This window comes from Tenrec ecaudatus, chromosome 12, assembly GCF_050624435.1.
Source record: "Tenrec ecaudatus isolate mTenEca1 chromosome 12, mTenEca1.hap1, whole genome shotgun sequence".
NCBI lineage: Eukaryota > Metazoa > Chordata > Mammalia > Afrosoricida > Tenrecidae > Tenrec > Tenrec ecaudatus.
In genome coordinates, this window is record NC_134541.1 from 127,644,301 (window position 1) to 127,662,056 (window position 17,756).

The 17,756-nt window shown below is 56.2% G+C and overlaps 2 protein-coding genes across 2 annotated transcripts in view; one reads left to right on the forward strand and one right to left on the reverse strand.

Annotated features, from left to right (window-relative positions):
• BAZ1B (bromodomain adjacent to zinc finger domain 1B) overlaps positions 1–3,825 on the forward strand; it is a 62,651-nt gene extending 58,826 nt beyond the window's left edge. The window contains exons 17-20 of the mRNA XM_075564870.1: positions 522–670; positions 1,733–1,836; positions 1,948–2,319; positions 2,682–3,825. Coding sequence (XP_075420985.1) covers positions 522–670; positions 1,733–1,836; positions 1,948–2,305 — 611 coding nt within the window. The 3' untranslated portion in view covers positions 2,306–2,319; positions 2,682–3,825. The remainder of the gene's footprint in view (positions 1–521; positions 671–1,732; positions 1,837–1,947; positions 2,320–2,681) is intronic.
• Positions 3,826–8,446: 4,621 nt separating this feature from the next.
• On the reverse strand, positions 8,447–10,465 carry FZD9 (frizzled class receptor 9). Its single transcript, XM_075528497.1, has one exon. The coding sequence runs from the start codon at positions 10,463–10,465 to the stop codon at positions 8,684–8,686; it is 1,782 nt and encodes a 593-aa protein (XP_075384612.1). The 3' UTR covers positions 8,447–8,683.
• Positions 10,466–17,756: the final 7,291 nt, after the last annotated feature.

The following is a 17,756-nucleotide window of genomic DNA, read 5'->3' on the forward strand; positions in this document are numbered from 1 at the left end:
TGAGGCAGCGGCCTTACATCCTCTTCGGGGGTTCTGGGCAGGGCTGCTCTAGAAGTGACTAGACCGGAAAGAAAGCAAGACTCCTCCAACTCCCCATGGGTCCCAGCGAGAGACGAGGCCTCATGGTAGTGTGAGCCTTCATGAAAAGCCCGGGTCAGCCAGTATAGGCTTCTTAGGCAATGAGGGCATGGTGATACCCCAGTCTCTCCTGTCTCTGTGTGCAGCGACTCCTGCAGGACCCTCATTTCTGGGCATAGCTGGAGCGGCCCCTGAAGGTAGTGGGTTTCTGCATGGCTGTTACAGGCCCTTAGGAGTTGAAGGAAGATAGCCAGTCCCTCTTTCTTGCTGCTGCTTCTGGAAGGGGTGGCATGTGGCTCCCATGTCCTGTGAGGCAGGCAGGAGGCATATCCAAAACTGACCACAGGAAGCCACCTTGTTGGATGGCCCCTGCTCCCCACCCACCCATGGACGTGCTCCTGGCCTCCTCAGCTGTTCTGCTCTGAATCCCATTTTTCATTCAGTGAGACCTCGGAAGACCATTCGGGGCAAGCAGAGTGTCATCCCTCTGGCAGCACGGCCTGGCCGGCGGCCTGGGAAGAAGCCGCATCCTGCCAGGCGGTCTCGGTCGAAGGCACCTCCTGTCGATGAAGCCCCCGAGGTGGATGAGCTAGTAAGAATAACCTCTCGGCTTCTGCTAACTTTTTGGTTTCTAAACCCCATCCCCTCCCTCGCCCTGCATGAGGAAGCCATTAGGCAACAGGTGGAGCTTCCTCACCCCCCCACACCACTCCTTACCCCCATTGGAGGCTGTAAGGGTGGGTGTGTGAGCAGACAGAGACCCAGGCCCTCCAAGAACAGCTATGTCAGGCATCCCCTGCTAGCCTGCAAATCCCATCTCCTTTAGCGAGCAGGCAGCCGCAGCTTGTCAAGGTTCTAAAATAGCCCCCTGTGTCTCCAGTGGGCTCAAAGGGGCTGGGTGGATGCGGTGGGAATGTCAGCAATGCTGGCGCTTCGCCTGCTGTTGGGTCTCCTGCTGACAGTTGTTCTGGGAGGGACTCGGGCACCCCCACCCCATCAGCCGGAATCCTGTGCCTTTGCCTAAGATTTCCCTTGCGCCTTAAAGGCCAAAAAGAGCCTCCTAAAAGCATTCTTGTTTCCACAGATCAGGTTGGGGCTGATGATGCTATTGTGCAAGTCATTAGGGAGATGAGGGTATAAAGGATTCTCTCACGGGAAGTCTGTGGACTCCTTTCAGCCCCACTTGTCTGGGGCTTCCTGGGAGAGACCTGCCCCCTTCTCCAGGGCTGCTGAGGCCATGGTTCCACAGGCCTGTAGTGGACGAGCTCAGTCCAGGGGGGAAGTGCACGTGCTTCCCTCAGAGCCACCCCTATCCTCCAGAAGTGGCTGCAGGTGGTCTGAGTACTGTCCTTGGAGTAACCCCATCTCTGGGTCCTCTGCTCTCAGAAGGCCAACTCCTGCCACTCCTGCGCCAGCTGCAGTCTGCCCTGTGCTGCTGTGGCCAGAATTCCCCAGGGAGGATGGGGCCCATGGGCTGATGGGGCTGCTGCTTCCTGTGCTGAGGGGGCTCCGACTGGAAAACCCGACCCAGAGGGTGGTTGAACTTTCTGTTTGCCCTGTTCCTTTGCTTTCTTCTCTCACAGCTTACATGTCCTCTGCTCCTGCCCCCTCCCTCCCCTATCTGTAACAAGATGTCGTCTGTCTTTGGTGCCAGATACTTCAAACTAAGCGGAGCTCCCGCAGGCAGAGCCTGGAGCTGCAGAAGTGTGAAGAGATCCTCCACAAGATGGTGAAGTACCGCTTCAGCTGGCCTTTCAGGTGAGCTCCCAGCCGCCACCAGGGAGGGAGGAGAGCCAGCACTCGGGCTCCCTGATCCCTTTCTCTGCCTGGGAGAGGGCAGCTCTTAGTTCAGCACTTGCTTCTCTGTAGGGAGCCTGTGACGCGAGATGAGGCCGAGGACTACTACGAAGTCATCACCCACCCCATGGACTTCCAGACCATGCAGAACAAGTGCTCCTGTGGGAGCTACCGCTCCGTGCAGGAGTTCCTCACCGACCTGAAGCAAGTGTTTGCCAACGCGGAGCTGTACAACTGCCGCGGCAGCCCCGTTCTTAGTTGCATGGCGAAGACGGAACAGTGTCTGGTGGCCCTGCTACATAAACACCTTCCAGGCCACGCGTATGTACGCCGGAAACGCAAGAAGTTTCCTGACCGGCTCCCCGATGACGAAGGGGACAGTGAGCCAGAGCCCGTTGGTCAGTCCAGGGGACGAAGACCGAAGAAGTAGAGAGGCAGGGCCTGGTAAGGGAGCTGAGGGCGAGGAAGACATAGCCGAGGGGTCTGCCTTCAAGCAGAGGTCTCTGTGTCGTCTCCTATTAGGCTGCTGGTCTCTGCACAGTAAGCTGATGGGCAGAATAGGCCCTTCACCCTGCTCCTGTGTTTTCAGCAAAGATCTCTGGGTCACACTTTCTGTGGGAACCCAGTTCCTTCTCCTTTCTTCTTCCTTAGGAACAGGTCCCTCTCACTAGGCTGCCAAAAGGGGGACCAGTCCCTGGCTTCCAGGGAAGGGACTGTGGGATGTCACAGGCCCCTGGTGGTCTGGTCAGTGATGTTTTGTGTCCATTCCTGGCCTTAAGCCTGTCCTCTGTCTCCCCTTCCCTCAGGTGACGTAGCCGTGAGTGTGCCAATCAGAACTCTTCACCAGCATCCTGAAACCCTCCCGAGTTTTTGAGCTGAGCTTGGCAGAGTGAAGGGTCATTTCCTGGAGCCATTCTTAACCCTCTCCCAACCCCCACTCCTCTCCACCTTTCCTCACCCCACCCCCTCCAGAAAAGAAAAAAGAAAAAAAAAACCAAAACAGAAACGAAGGCACTTCACGGAGAGAGATTGGAGTCCTGCTTAGAATCATGCACAGAAGCTGGACTTGGGGGAGGGATCTGGCCGGTGGGTGTTGGAGCTCAGCCCACCCACGTGCCAGGCAAGCTCTTGGGGGAACAGATGAGAAGCAGGAAGGCGTGAATAGTTTAATTTTTTAAATGGACTTTTCTAGTTACTAAGAGTGGCTTGTTTCTGCAGTGCTCTTGTATAAAGAACATCTTGTAAAGTCCCTGTCCCCTTGCTTTGGCACATGTACAGTACGATTTATATGACAATGTGTTCGCTTTACTGTCCCCTGCTCCCCCGCCTAGCCTCCAGCCTGCCAGGAAATGGGGCTGGGGGCTCATCAAGGCAGGGCAGGGGGCGCCACCTGTCCCTGTCACAGTGGCTGGCTCTGCCCTTTCCCCCTGCGCACCTGGGAGTGGGGAGGTAAGGGCCCGTCTGGACCCTGCCCACAGGAGGCTGGCCCTGGGGATGACATTTAGGCAAAACTTTGTAGTCTTCTTTCCCTTTTATGTCCAATTTTGATAAAAAATACAAGACAGGGTTTAATTTTCTTTTCTATCAACGTGAAATTTTGACCATCTGAGTGCCGAAGCTCTTGGGTAACTATTTAATTGAAAGCCAGAGAAGTGCCGAGGGACGGCACTGCCGAGAACTGGGAAATGGGAGCCTCTGGAATGCAACTGCAGGGACCTGGTCGCCTCCGTGTCCACCCCTCCTCACCCAGGGCTGCCCCACAGGCAGGGCAGGGCCAGCCTCCCACGCTAGCCGCTCCTGCTTGGACTCCATGCGCGCCCACTGTGAGATCGCTCTCCTGCTTCAGTTACATCCAGATGTTGATTTATCGTCTTTAAGGAGGAAGGGGCCCATTTAAAGGGTGAACTTGTAATAAATTGGAATTTCAAATAAACATCATGTACTTGTGTTTATAAAGAAAATCATTCTGGCAAATCTTTCTTTGTGCTGGTGGGAGGAGGGGGCGGTTGGGAGTGGGGAGTGCAATCCTGCAAAGGCCTGTCCTGTGGACTGTGGACCCCCACCCCCGCTCCGCCCCAGCATTTAACTGGAGCTCCGCTTCCTCCACCACCGGCGGCCTTTCCAACGTGGCAGAAGCCTGACTTTGCGTCTGTATAAGCCCCCGGACAAAATCCATCTGGAACATCTAAGCATTAGGAAGGGGAAAAATATGTTTGAAGTCTTCAATAGGGATTTATGTTAGCCTTCAGGTGGTTGGTTTTGGGGAAACGCCTGACATTTACCAAAGTTATTTCAAGAAACATTGAAAACAGAACAGACAGCCAGAAGCATGAATTTCCATGTGCTCGGCTGCAATTCTGCCACCACAGGGTCAGCCTTGTCTCCTACGTGCCTTCATCTGTGCAGCGGATGCTGCATCCAGGAGCCTCTGCTGTGCTCCCAAGACCGGGAGCAGGTCAGACAGCTGCGGGCAAGACCGTGGTGGAGGCTCTGCCCCTGACTCACTCCCTGGTCTTGATGAGCCCGGGTTCCCACCCAGGCCCATGTGGACCAAAGTCCAGTTGTCGAGGCCTATAAGAATTCATCATGAACAACTGCTGTAACCAACTTTTGCCTAACCTTGACCAGGGGGCGGGCACAAGTGAATTAACCACTGTGTCAGTGGGCTTAAAGCCTGAAGGTTCCCTCATGTAGGGTGACACCATCTATTACCTGGACCCTAGAGAGAATATTTCAATTCCCAGGGCTGCACAGCCTTGTCCTTACACACAGATACCCCGTCCCCATCATTTCCTTGCCTATCTATACCGAGTACTCCTTGGTAGTGTGGTGGGCTGCGCACCGAGCTGCTTAGCAATTTGACCCCAGTCTTCTCCAGAGAAAGATGAGCTTTCTACTCCTCTGGGAAACCCACAGGGGCTCTGCCACGTACCTGTGACTTGGCGTTGACAAGAATGGCAGTGGATTTGAGTGTGAGCCCCTTTATTAAGCCTTGTCAGCTGGAGATGAGCTGCACGGTGGTGTAATTGGGCCTTCATCCCAGGAGCCTGGTGGTTATAGTGGATTACATACATGTGGAGCTGCTAATGGCAAGGTGAGCAATTGGAACCCAACAGCCGCTCCACAGAAGAAATGAAGCTTTCCACTCCTGTAAAGAGTTAACAGTCTCAACTCAGGGGCAACTCTACCCTGTCCTATAAGGTTGCTAGGAGTCAAAATCGATTCCATGGTAATGAGTTTTTTTAGTTTACTGGCCACCGCACATGGCCAGTCTTGGGAGAAGATTTCTCTCCGCTTCTGTTTAGCTCGGGCACGACAGGCAGCACGGATTGCTTGTCCAGTGTCAAACTGGCATTTGACAAGATAGGCATGGTGGGAGGGAGCCTGGCCCACTTAGGTCAAGTCCTGCTCCTGAGGTGGGGTCAGCCCTTAGGCTCACAGGAGGACTTGCTGGGCCCTGTGACCTTGCCTAGGGCCTGTATCCCAATCCCGTTCATGATTTCTTCCCCGTTGGGACTAGTAGCTACTGATTACCAAACCTACTCCCTCACACACACACCCAACTCTGCTTTTGGCTGCCATTGGCCCTGCTGACTTCTGAATTGTCCATGGAAACTGACTAGAAGGGGTCCTGGTGAGCTGACAGTTCAAAACCATCAGCCGCCCCCCTTTGGAGAGGGAGGAAGTTGATGCTGTCTGCTCTGGTAACAATGTATAACCTTGGACACCCTATATGGGATTGCTGTCTGGTTTGAGTTTGAGGTCAAGGCTGAGTTCTGTTAAGGCCCTTAACACAGGCGGCATGTGCGTGTGTGCATATGTGTGTGTATGTGCATACGTGCTGCACTTAGCAGACCCAGGCATTGGAGCACCAAAGTGTCCGACAATGTACATGCCAGCAGGTGTTGGTTTCTGAGGTGTTTTTAGCGACCATTTTTTTTTCTGTATGGCTTTTGAATTTTCCTTTTTAAGGACAAGATTCCGTTGAGGAGGGCTTTTGTCTACCCCTGTATACCCTCGCCCGCCCCCCCCACCCCCCAAGACTTTGCCATTTCTCGAGCTAGAGCCACCCTAGGTATGGAAACCTGGAGGAGACACATTTGGAATGAAACTAGGAGAGGACAGGAATCCTGTAAGCCCGTGGTTAGGACCCAGGTTCAAGTCCTCTGCGGGGGGAACACAAGTCTTGTCAATGTCAGGCATTTCCCCCACATTAAATCCCTGAATGATCCCCACTGAAGGATTCCCTTTTTAATTAGATGCTTCAAATGGTGATTTAAGCCCCCCCTAAATTTAGATAGAAGTGATGTTAAAATATAAAACAACAAAAACTCACTGTCATTGAGTTGTTTCTGACACAGTGACCCTACAGGACAGGGTAGGACTGTCTCCGTGGGACAGGAAATCTTTATTGGAGTAAGAAACTTATTTTTCTCCCCTGCTGGCTGTGGTTTTGAACTGTGGATCTTGCTGTTAGCAGCCCAATGCATAACCACTACGGACTGCTAGAGGTGAGGTTACAAAAACAAACTCACTGCCACGGAGTCAATTTTGACTCACAGCAACCTTGTAGGGCAGCGTAGCACGGCCCCTGCGGGTTTCCAAGACTGAATCTTTACAGGGGCAGGAAGGAAGCCCCATCCTGCAGAGCGGCTGGTGGTCTCAAGTTGCTGACATTTTGGTTAGCAGCTCCCCACGTAACCCACGACGCCACTGGGGCTCCTACAGGGGAAGTCCAGAGAGGTTTAAATGCCAGTTTGAGGGCACTGACTGTGCAGCCTTGGGCCTGTCAAGCCCTCTCCAGCCCTGTGCCTTCCCAGGATGAGAGGGCCCGCCAGGAGGAGCCTGGGGAAGTGCCTTACAACAGGGCGGCTATGCCCACTTCCAAGACTTTTCTGGACTCCTCCAGGCTTTCCCAGAATGTCTTCTGAGGCAGAGCCCTCTGGGGGTCTCCCACAGGCTTGTCTCTGCTGAGCCCTGAACCACAGAGCCCCTTCCCACCAGCCTCTGCCCATGCACTGTACACCCACCTTCTGGTCCAGCCACAGGTCCTTGTCCCTTCATTCTCCCCGTCACGGTGGCCTGCAGCCTAGCACCCGAAGCCACTGTGCCCCCTGCTCATTCCGGGCAGTCAGCCCACACCCTCTCCCTCAGGACGCAGGCAGGGGGGTTCAGGGTATGAGGACCCCATAGAGTCACTGCTCGTGAGAAAGCATGGAGAGAAGTGGCTAAGGCAGGGGTGCAGGGATCACCAGCTGGTTCCGTGTCATTACTGTCCCCACCCCCCCAAATCCTGATGGATCTGAGGGAATGTGACTCCACCCATTCTGGGACTGGCAGTGGGGGACAGGAAGGGGATTCTGGCTCAGCCCCACTCCTATCAGGTCTAGGGCACAGCAGCCCCCTCCTCCCCATCGGTAAGGCCTTCATTTCCTTCTACAGCGAGGCTGGCAAGGAGGGGGCTGGGCTCTTGGAGCTTCCTGGCCATGACAATGAGTGCTGGCACCCAGGGACAGAAATCAAGAAAGGCTCTCACGGGGCTGGCAGCACTGGGATCAAGGTGGGTCCCAGGAAGCTGGTGCTAAACTGATGGGGGGAGGGGAGGCTTGGGACACCTAACAAGGAACAGGGCAGGTCTCAGCGGCCCTGGGTGTTCCCGCACACACTCAAGAGACGTGGCACCTTCCCGACCCTGGGCACGCGAACACGCATGCTGCCACTTCACTCATGCCTTGCTCCACCAGCTCCCTGCCTTTGGGCATGCGCTGGAACCCTAACTTCTACTTTGTGTCTGGGCCGAGATACCCACATGCCAGACCTATCTCCACTGCCCCACCCCCCGCCCCAGAGTCATGAGCTGGTGCCCTGACAGCGGCTCTGAGGATTGCGTGGGGAGAACAGCGGTTGTAGAGGTCAATTGCTGGGAGCCTCTAGCCTCAGCCCCCCAGCACGGAACTGCACCGCCACCGACGCGCCTGTAGGGGGCAGCCGGAGCAGGTACCGCAGCTCCTAGGGAACCTTCCAGACACCCCAGAGCCCGGGACATCCTCACTTAATACGCCAATCAGGCAAGTAAGTCTGTCTGGAAAGAGGAAAAACGTATCTCTTCCACCCCCACCCCCTCCTCCAAACAGCTAAACGTCCTGGGGGCAGAGTTGGGGTCCCCGGGCATCCCAGCCACTCCGTGGGGCACAAGGTTCAGGCAGGCCTCAGACCAACACCAACACGCGGACCTATCAGGAGCGTACTCATCCACCCACACCCCCACTGCACCACACAGCTGGGGGCTGCCTCCCGATTGGTGAGAGCCAGAAAGGGGGTGGAGTGTGTGTGTGTGTGTGTGTGTGAGTGGGGACCCCCATCCCCTGGCTCCCCCGCTCTCACAGGAGCCCAGTCTCACAGGGCTACGCCCCCGGATCCCCACCGCCCTCCACCTTGCCCCTTCCACTGCCTGAGAGGACTCAATCGTACCACTTTGGGGGTTTATTGCAGTCCCAGCTTCCAGAGAAACTCAACAATAAATTACATCATTAAATAAACGCCCTGCTGGCTCCTGTCCCCGCCACCCTCTCCGTCCCCGTCCCCAGCCTCTTCCAGCACCCTGTAGGATTCCGTGGGGGGTGAGGGCAGCGAGCCCCGATGGATCCTGACAAGCGAGGGGCCGAAGGCGCCCCCCCCTGCCCTGGTGCTCCGGTCCTTGGCGCTCACTTGCCTGACCTTGACAGCTGGGCAGCTGCTAGCCAGCTGTCCCTTCTGGAGGGGGAGTGCTCACAGGGGGGCCGCCGCCGCTGCCACTCCAGGCCTGTCCCTAGAGGTGCGTGGGGTTTTCTAAAGAGGGGTCCGTCTTAGTCATGTGCAAGACCACAGTGGGGGCCTTGTAGTGGCAGTGGGGACCCCGGCCGTAGCCCCCGGGGGTCCGGCAGGCCTTGGCCCGCGCGCGGCCGGCTGCCATCTTGCGGTGGCACAGGCTCTGCCAGCTCTGGAAAGTCTTGGAGCTCCACACCCACACGCCGCTGGTGATGCCCACCACGAGCGACATGAAGATCTTGAGCATAAAGACCGCCACGGTGGGCACCGAGCCCCCCTGCAGCGAGCAGTCCCTGCGGCCTCCGGGCACGGCCGCCGCCCTGCACTGCTGCTCCGTGGCGCGCAGGCGCCAGAAGTCCATGTTGAGGCGCTCGTAGACGTAGCACACGATGACGCAGGTGGCGGGCACCGTGTAGAGGATGGAGAAGACACCGATCTTGACCATGAGCTTCTCCAGCTTCTCGGTGTTGGTGCCCCCAGTCTTCATGATCTTGCGGATGTGGAAGAGGGCCACGAAGCCCGTCAGGAGGAAGCTGGTGCCAAGCACCAGGTAGCAGGAGAGAGGCACCAGCACGAAGCCCGTGAGCGCCGCCGCGTCCATGCTGGCCACGTAGCACAGCCCGGTCAGCTCGTCCCCGGCCACCTTGCGCAGGGTCAGGATGACGATGGTCTTGAGGGCCGGCAGCCCCCACGCCGCGAGGTGGAAGTAGCTGCCATGGGCCTCGATGGCCTCGTGGCCCCATTTCTTGCCAGCCGCCAGGAACCAGGTGAGGGTCAGGACCACCCACCATAGCGAGCTGGCCATGCCGAAGTAGTAGAGCAGGAGGAAGACGAGCGTGCAGCCCGTGTTCTCCAGGCCCTCCTGGATCACGTACAGCGCGCCCGCCTCCTGGTCGCAGGCCACGCTCTGGGCACCTGCCACGGCGCGGATGAGGAAGGCCAGCGAGTAGACGTTATAGCACATGGACAGGAAGATGATGGGGCGCTCGGGGTACTGGAACCGGTGAGGCTCCAGCAGGAAGGTGAGCACGGTGAAGGCGGTGGAGAAGAAGCAGAGCGCCGACCACACGGCCATCCAGACGAGCGCGAAGTCCTTGTCGCGCCGCGACCAGAACACCTCGACGCCCGGCCCGCAGCGTGGCGCGCACGAGCGGCTCTTCTCCACGTACTGGAACTTCTCCGGGTTCGCGCAGCGGCCGCCGCCGCCGCCTTCCGGCCCCGGGGCCCCGTCGCCAGGAGGCCGCGCGGGCCGCGGCGCCACGGGCAGCATGCCCCGGCCCTGGTGGGGCTCGGCGGGGCCGGCCGTGGCGTTCTCGGGCGCCTCCATGCAGAGCGCGTGCGGGTCGTTGCGCGTGGGCAGCTGCGCGCAGTCCAGCGAGTCCGGCCAGCCGAAGTTGAACTGCTCCATGATGGGCGCGCAGCGCAGGCGCGCCTGCTCGCACATGGGCCGGCAGGCGGGGATGGGCGTCGAGACCTGGTCGGTGCACATGGGCGCGTAGAGCGAGCACAGGAAGAAGCGCAGGTGGCTGTGGCAGCCGTACTGCACGAGCGGCGCGAACTCGTCCAGCTTGGCGGCCGCCTCGCGCTGCGACTCGTGGCCCAGCAGGTTGGGCATGCGGGTCAGGTTGTAGCCGATGCCGCGGCACATGGGGATCTCCACCGCCTGGCACGGCGCCGGCCCGCGCCCGCGCTCCGGGTCGAAGCGGCCGATCTCCAGCGCCGCGCCGCCCGCCGCCAGCAGCTGCCACAGCAGAAGCGCCCGGCGCAGCGGCGGCCCGGCCATCCCGGGCGCCCCGGGGCCGAGGGCGGGAGGGGGGCCGCGTTCACTCGGGCCGCGCCGGCCGGTGCCCGCGCGCCTGCCCGCCGCGCCGCGCCGAGGGGGCCATCGCCGTGCCGCCCACGTGGGACTGGGGCCGCGCGCTGGGCAGCCGCCCGCGGGAAAGGACTCGCCGAGCCCGCAGAGCTGCAGACAGCGCTGCAGCTCCGAGCGAGCGCCGAGCCCGAGCGGGCGCCGCCTCCCCGGGCCTCCGCTACCAGCTCTGGGGGCGGGGCGCGGGCGGACACGCCCCGGGGCGGGACGACGGCGGGCTGGACACGCCCCTGGCCGGCCCTTAAAGGCGCGCGTTCCGAAGGTGCGCTGGGGCACCTAAGTGGGGTGCGCGGGCCGGGGACGACTCTCCTTCCATTTCCACTCTAACCCGTCGGAAGGATGACCCCCGCCTCCTTTCCGCCTGGAAGGGCCATCGTTTGTAAAGCCTCGGAGGGTGGGAAGCCCTGGCCTTGTTCAAGTGCAGCCTCTGCGTGGTCACAGTGGTACGTGACTGCAGGGGCGCTCCTGAGCCTCAGGAAAACGGGCAGACGACTCGACTCGTAAAGGAACACCCCACCCTTATTCGTGGCCGGGGCGGGGTGGGGGGATGGAGGTGGGACCATATGATGGCAGGTCCACCGTACCTCCGGACACTCCAGATGGAGCCGCGCTGCAGACGCGTGGACACGGTGGGGGCTGCGACAGGGCTCCAGGCCAACCGTCGTGTAAGCGGGTCGCTGTGAGTCAGAATGGAGTGGAAAATCCCGCGGGTAGATTCTGACTCATAGCGACCCTACAGGACGACGGAGTGGAGCTTCCCGTGGGTTTTCCAGGCTGTCAGTCTTTGCAGAAGCAGGGTGGGGTGTCAAACCAGGGATCTTCTGACTCATAGCGACCCTCGATAGGGTTTCTGGGGTGGTGAATCTTCTCAGGAGCGGACAGCCTCATCTTTCTGCCTCTGAGTGGCTGGTGGGTTTGAGCCACCTATCTTGCCATTAGCAGTCAACCTGCTTACTGGACAGTGCCACCGGGGCTCGGTATGGCCCAGAAATTCCATCCCAGGTGTGTATCCCATAGTCTGGACAGCAGAGATGCAAAAATACACTTGTCCACCCGTGTTTATCGCAGCATTTTTCAAAATAGCACAGGGAGAAGGGCTAGATGCCCAGCAATAGATAGATAGATAGATCAATACACAAAGCTCAGTGCCATGGACTTGATGAGGACTCAAAGTAACCCATTCTCTCCGAGAGTTTCCAAGAAAGCCCTGTCTTTTCCCCAAGGAGTGGCTGGTGACAGCAGCCCAGCGCATACCCCTTAGGCCACCCACCATAGATGAATGGTCTAGAACATGTGACACGTACCTCCAAGGGGATACTGCCCAGTTGGGAAGGGAAGCGTGACACCTGCTACAACATGATGGAGCCTTCAGACATGAAGCTGTGTGAAATAAGCCAATCAGAAAAGGACAACTACTCTGTGCCCCACGTGTCTAAAAAGACAAGGAGAAGCCAATGCATGGAGACCAGCATTTGTCACGGCTCCTCAGGGTGGAGGAGAGGGGGTTAACAGCGACGGAATACAGGTGGGGTTGCAGAGACCGTATGGCAATTGCAGTCAAGAAAGCTACACATGGGTCAGAAGTGGGATTGGCCAGTCAGGGTGCAGTGTAGCACTGATGAAACATACAACTTTCCTCTAGTTCTTTAATGCTTCCTTCCCCCACCCCCACTATCATGACCCCAATTCTACCTTACATATCTGGCTAGATCAGAGCATGTACACAGGTACAGATAAGAGCTGGAAACAGGGAATCCAGGACAGATACACCCCTCAGGACCAATATGGAGAGTAGTCATACCAGTAGGGGAAGGGGAAGGTGTGGGAAGAAAAAGGGAATTGATCATAATGATCTACCTATCGCCCCCTCCCAGGGGGAGGGACAACAGAAAAGTGGGTGAAGGGAGATGTGTGAGATATGATAAAACAATAATTTATAAATTACCAAGGGTTCATGTGGGAGTGGGGAGTGGGGAGGGAGGGAAAAAATGAGGAGCTGATACCAAGGGCTGAAGTAGAAGGCAAATGTCTTGAGCATGATGAGGGCAACAAATGTACAAATGTGTGTGACACAATGGGTGGATGGATGGATTGTGGTAAGAGTTGTACGAACCCCCAATAAAATGATTTTTTTTTAAAGAAGTGGGATTGGCAAAAGCCGTATGATCGATGTGTTTACAACACTGCCCCAGACAGACAGAGAGCAGCCGCTGCTCCTGCTGATGTGTATGTATCTTGTTGCCCACAGGCTGGGCTCTGGGCTGCCAGGTTTAGAGGCGGAGTCTTCAAGCCATCCCAGTTCATCCACCTGATTACATGGTTCATGCCAACAACATCATCAGCAACAACTCTACCCCCGAAGGCGCCCTGGTGGCACAGTGGGTAAGCATTGGACTGTGATCTTCAAGGTCAGCTGTTTGGAACCACCAGCCACTCTGTGGGAGAAAGACGAGGCTTTCTACCCCCGTAAAGAGTTACAGTCTTGGCCTGTCTGGCCCGCGCACACGGGGACAAACTAAGGGGAATACCACAGAAGTCCCTGAGGAATCGTGATTCAGACTTCTGGCTCCGGGTGTGACTGGGGGGCAGGGGCAGGCTTGGCATCTCATCTGAACCCGTTGGGGGATATTCACAAGGGGGCCACACTGAAAGTCTAAAGCGATGCACTAGACCACTCCATCCTTGACTGCAGGAAGAGAAATGGGGTCTTGTAGATGGTGCGCCCTCAGTCACCAATGCTGGGGACTAAAAGGGTTAAGTACAGCTTGGTAAGTGGGTCCTGGGATACGGAGCCCTGAAAGAAAAGGGGATTGGACCGATGGATAACAGGGCCTGCTCACTATTTAACAGAGAGATGCTCATCTACCTGGGTCAGGACAACTGTTAGACTTGGAACTAGCTGTAGGCTCTCTCTCTCTCTCTCTCTTCCCTTTTTCTTTTGCTGTCTATCTACATAAGATAGTAGGCAGGATAAGCAATCCCAAGGGGACAACAAAGGAACTGAGGGTTCCCAGGGTAGGAAATGGGAAAGCAGGAGGTGTGTGTGTGTGGTGGGGGGGAGCGGTGAAGTGGTGAGCCAATAACAATAGGGACAGGAGGATAGCAAGGGATCTAAAATAGATGGTGGGGAAGATGTAGTGCTCCTGGTCATGTCTGATCAACTGAAATTTTTCTGAGAGGAGAATGATGGGTAAACATGAGAGTGGGACTGGAGTAAAGAAAACAGAAAAAGAGAAAAGAACAAAAAAGTAAAAAATAGATATATAGGTATTAATATAGATGTGTCTACATGTAAATATCTAAATCTATGTATATATGTAGCAGATAGACTTTAGGCCTCTACTTAAATCTTACCTAAGTACAAGAACAGTTTGTTCTAATAATGTGGCAATATATGATACCTTTCTGACATGATTGCTAAAGACAAAATGGGTGCATAGGCAACTGTGGTAACGAAAGCTGATGGTGTCTGGCTATTAAAAGATACAGCATCTGGGGTCTTAAAGGCTTGAAGTTAAACAAGTGGACATCTAACAGGGCAGCAACAAAGCCCACGTGGAAGAGGCACACCAGCCTGTTTGATCATGAGGTGTTGATGGGAAGAGGTATCAGAAGTTCAAAACCAAGCAATAAAATTGACGTGAAGGAGTGTAGACAAAGTAGAGACTCAAAACCCACCTGTAAGATAACTGGACGGTCCCTCAGAGAAGGGCTAAGTGGAAGGGATGATGCATCCAGGGTGCTGTACAGCACTGATGAAACACATAATAGTCTCTAGCTCAGTGGTTCTCAACCTGTAGGTTGCGACCCCTGTCAAAGACCCTTTCACAGGGGTCACCTAAGACCATCAGAAAACACATAAATATTTCACAATATATAATTACATATTGTTTTGTGATTCATCACGATGCTTTAATTATGTTTAATTATGTGCAATTTATAACAATGAAAACACATCCTGCACATCAGATATTTACATGACAATTCATCACAGTAGCAAAATGACAGTTATGAAGTAGCAACGAACATAATGTTATGGTTGGAGATCACCACCACATAGCTCTTTAATCCTCCCCCTTACTCTTATGGTCTTAGTTTTACCTCATTTATCTTGTTAGACCTGTGCATATTCATTTGTATAATTAAGATCGCTCGATGCATGAATCCAAGATAGATAAACCTGAAAGAAAGAGTAACGGGAGTAATGATTCCCTGAGGGTATGGAAAGAGAGGGGTGGGGGAGGGGAGGAGGAAGCAGTAGCAATGAGGAAAGTGAATCACACACTTGCAGGTGAACAGATGCACTGGATAGTGGAAGATATGGCATATATATATATGGGCTGATATCAAAGAGTTCAAGAAGAAAGAAAATGTTTTGAAACTAATGGTGGCAGCAATTGTAATATGATGCCTGATCTAATTGAATTATGGACTGTTATCATATTTGTAAGAGCTCCCAATGAAATGATTCAAAAATGAAAGAGTCACAGTCTCGGAAACCCACGGGGGCCGGGACAAGTTGGAATTGACTTGAAGGCCGTGAGAAGCAATATGCCTGTTGCATGAGCTTTCTGCTCTTCTCAGAAAGAACTCTCTCTGGGGCCCAGTTGACCACAGCAACTCAATGGACTCGATGGGAACTTTGGAGGGCGGGGAGGTCATGTCGACACAGGAGGAGCAGCTCAGAAAAGGCAGGTGGGAGTGGTGGCACGGTGCATCCTGCCACGGAATTGTGCGTGTGGGAGGAGCCTTCAGCAATTCCTGGGGAAGGGAGTGCACAAAGAGGCTGCTCTCTTTGTATTCCATTTCCCCGCCACCCTTGCGATGCCTCCTTTGAGAGGAGTTGAGTCAGTCCAGTCTCAACCTCATCAAGAAGAGCTCACTGTGGCACCCCTCCTCGTACATCTCAGCAGACCAGCCAGAAAGGCACACTGGCCCCGTTTCCCAGGTGGGTAAACTGAGGCCCAGAGAGAAGGGCGCGGAGTTACCTAGTGTTCCGCTGGTGACCGTTTGCCGACATACCATATCCCGCCAGTCTATATTGCTCCCCACCGGAGAGGTGCAGTCACCCTGTCAGCTGGGAGCCTGGGCTCGTCAGGGTCCCCCTCCAGGACCTCATCACTGTCACCCTCTCCCCACAGAGCAGGAGAAACTGCTAGGAGCACCCCCATCTGCCTTCCTTGGCAGGCCTTCCACACAGGCCTGGCTTTCCCCCTGGAAGTCATCTCTGTCTGGGGACCCGCCCCCACCGCCCCTGCACGCCCGTTGTCCCCATGGGGCTCACAGATTTCTGTGGCATCCTGCCAGGCTGAGGGGCAGGTGAGCTGACATCGCAGTAGACAAGGGCACTTGACCAGCTTTTTCTTCCTCCCAGACCCTAGGGGAGAGAGCAGCAGGCCCACCCTTCTCCTGTTTCTCAGGGGCGGTGTCAGGTTGAGAGAGATGTCCCTCCCGCGGTGCAGGAGGAATCACCCCCCGCCCCGTGCAGGCCCCCGGACCCTGAGAGTCCAGCTTGCGGTGACCACTGTGCTTCCCCAGTGGCCCTGACCTCTGCGGGCAAAACACCAAATGCCACCAGCCACGCCCTGCAGAAACCCAGCTCAGGGACCCATGCAGACAGTGCCAGCTCACTGCCCTGGTTTCCTAGAGGGAAAAAAATAGGTCACAGGGCATGGGCCTGCCGTCCTGTGACAGTCTGTCCCTCCATATCACCCTGCTCAGCATTGGTCCCTCCCTTGCCCAGGCCACCTGAAGGACCAGACTCAGGTCCACAGCACAGTCAGGTGCTTCACGAGGTGTCAGGGATGTCTACAGGGAGACTGTGTGGCAGGCCCAGTCAGTGAGTGAGTGCCCTGAGACCCTGGGGATCTTGTGTGACTCACGCAGACCCTGGCCAGCCCCTTTACACCATCCTGCAAGATAGACTTATGGAGCCTGATGGCACGGTGGTTATGCATTGGGCTGAGACCCACAAGGGCGGCAGTTTGAAACCATCAGTGGCTCCGTGGGAGAAAGATGGGGCTTTCTACTCCCGTGAAGAGTTACGTCTCAGAAACCCACAGGGGCAGTCCTCACCTGTCCCATAGGGTCGCTGTGAGGCAGCTTCTACCCGATGGCAGTGGAGTGTGAGTTGAACAAGCTAGAATGCCCGTTGTACAGATGGGGAGCGGAGGCTCAGGAAGTGCAAAATCACTTGCCCAAGATTCCCAGGGCTCCTAGTCAGGACCGGTCTTCAAGCTCTTCCGTTTCAGGGGGTTGCCTGTCACCCCCAGGGGAAGGGCAGCTGTCTGCCTAGCCCTGTTTGACCAGCCTCCCTGTGGAGCCTCGCAGTGGGGGTGGTGCTAGGGGGGATAGTGGTGATGTTGTGATGGTTATCAGTCCCCAGACTTCCCAGTGTACAACCACCTCTATTGAGGGCTGGACTGGGACCCAGGAGGAGGGGGAGGAGGATAGGAGATGGGGGCATTGGGGAGGGGAGGGGGAGGAGTGGAAGAGGAGTGGAGCAGAAGGAGGGAAAGGAGGAGGAGTAGGAAGAAGAGATGGATGATGATGATGAGGAGGAGATGGAGATGGAGGAGGAGGAGGTGGAAATGGAGAAGGAGGAGGAGGAGGAAGAGGTGAAGGAGATGGAGGAGGAGGAGTAGGTGGAGGAGATGGAGGAGGAGGAGGAGATGGAGATGGAGGAGGAGGTAGAGGAGGAAGAGAAGGAGGAGATAGAGATGGAGGAGGAGGAGGAGGAGAAGATGGAGGAGGAGGAGAAGATGGAGGAGGAGGAGGAGAAGATGGAGGAGGAGGAGGAGATGGAGGAGGAGGAGGAGAAGATGGAGGAGGAGGAGAAGATGGAGGAGGAGGAGAAGATGGAGGAGGAGGAGGAGATGGAGGAGGAGGAGAAGATGGAGGAGGAGGAGGAGATGGGGGCAGAGGACAGTATTGTAGGCACACTTGCAGGTGACTACTCACTCCTAAGAGGACCTGGATACTGGAGTCCACTGAGGATGCCCTCAGCCTGTCGTCCAACACACAGTACACGCATCACCCGCCTGAGCTGTGCGAGGTGTTACGCATCTGAGTCACAGAGCGCAGGGCGAGGGATGGGAAACCCATGTGACCATCCTTCTGGGATGCTCTGCTTTCAGCCAAGATCCCGCTGCCGTGGCAATGACATCGCTCACGGCCGCCCTCTTCTGCCCCAGCTTGAGTTGCG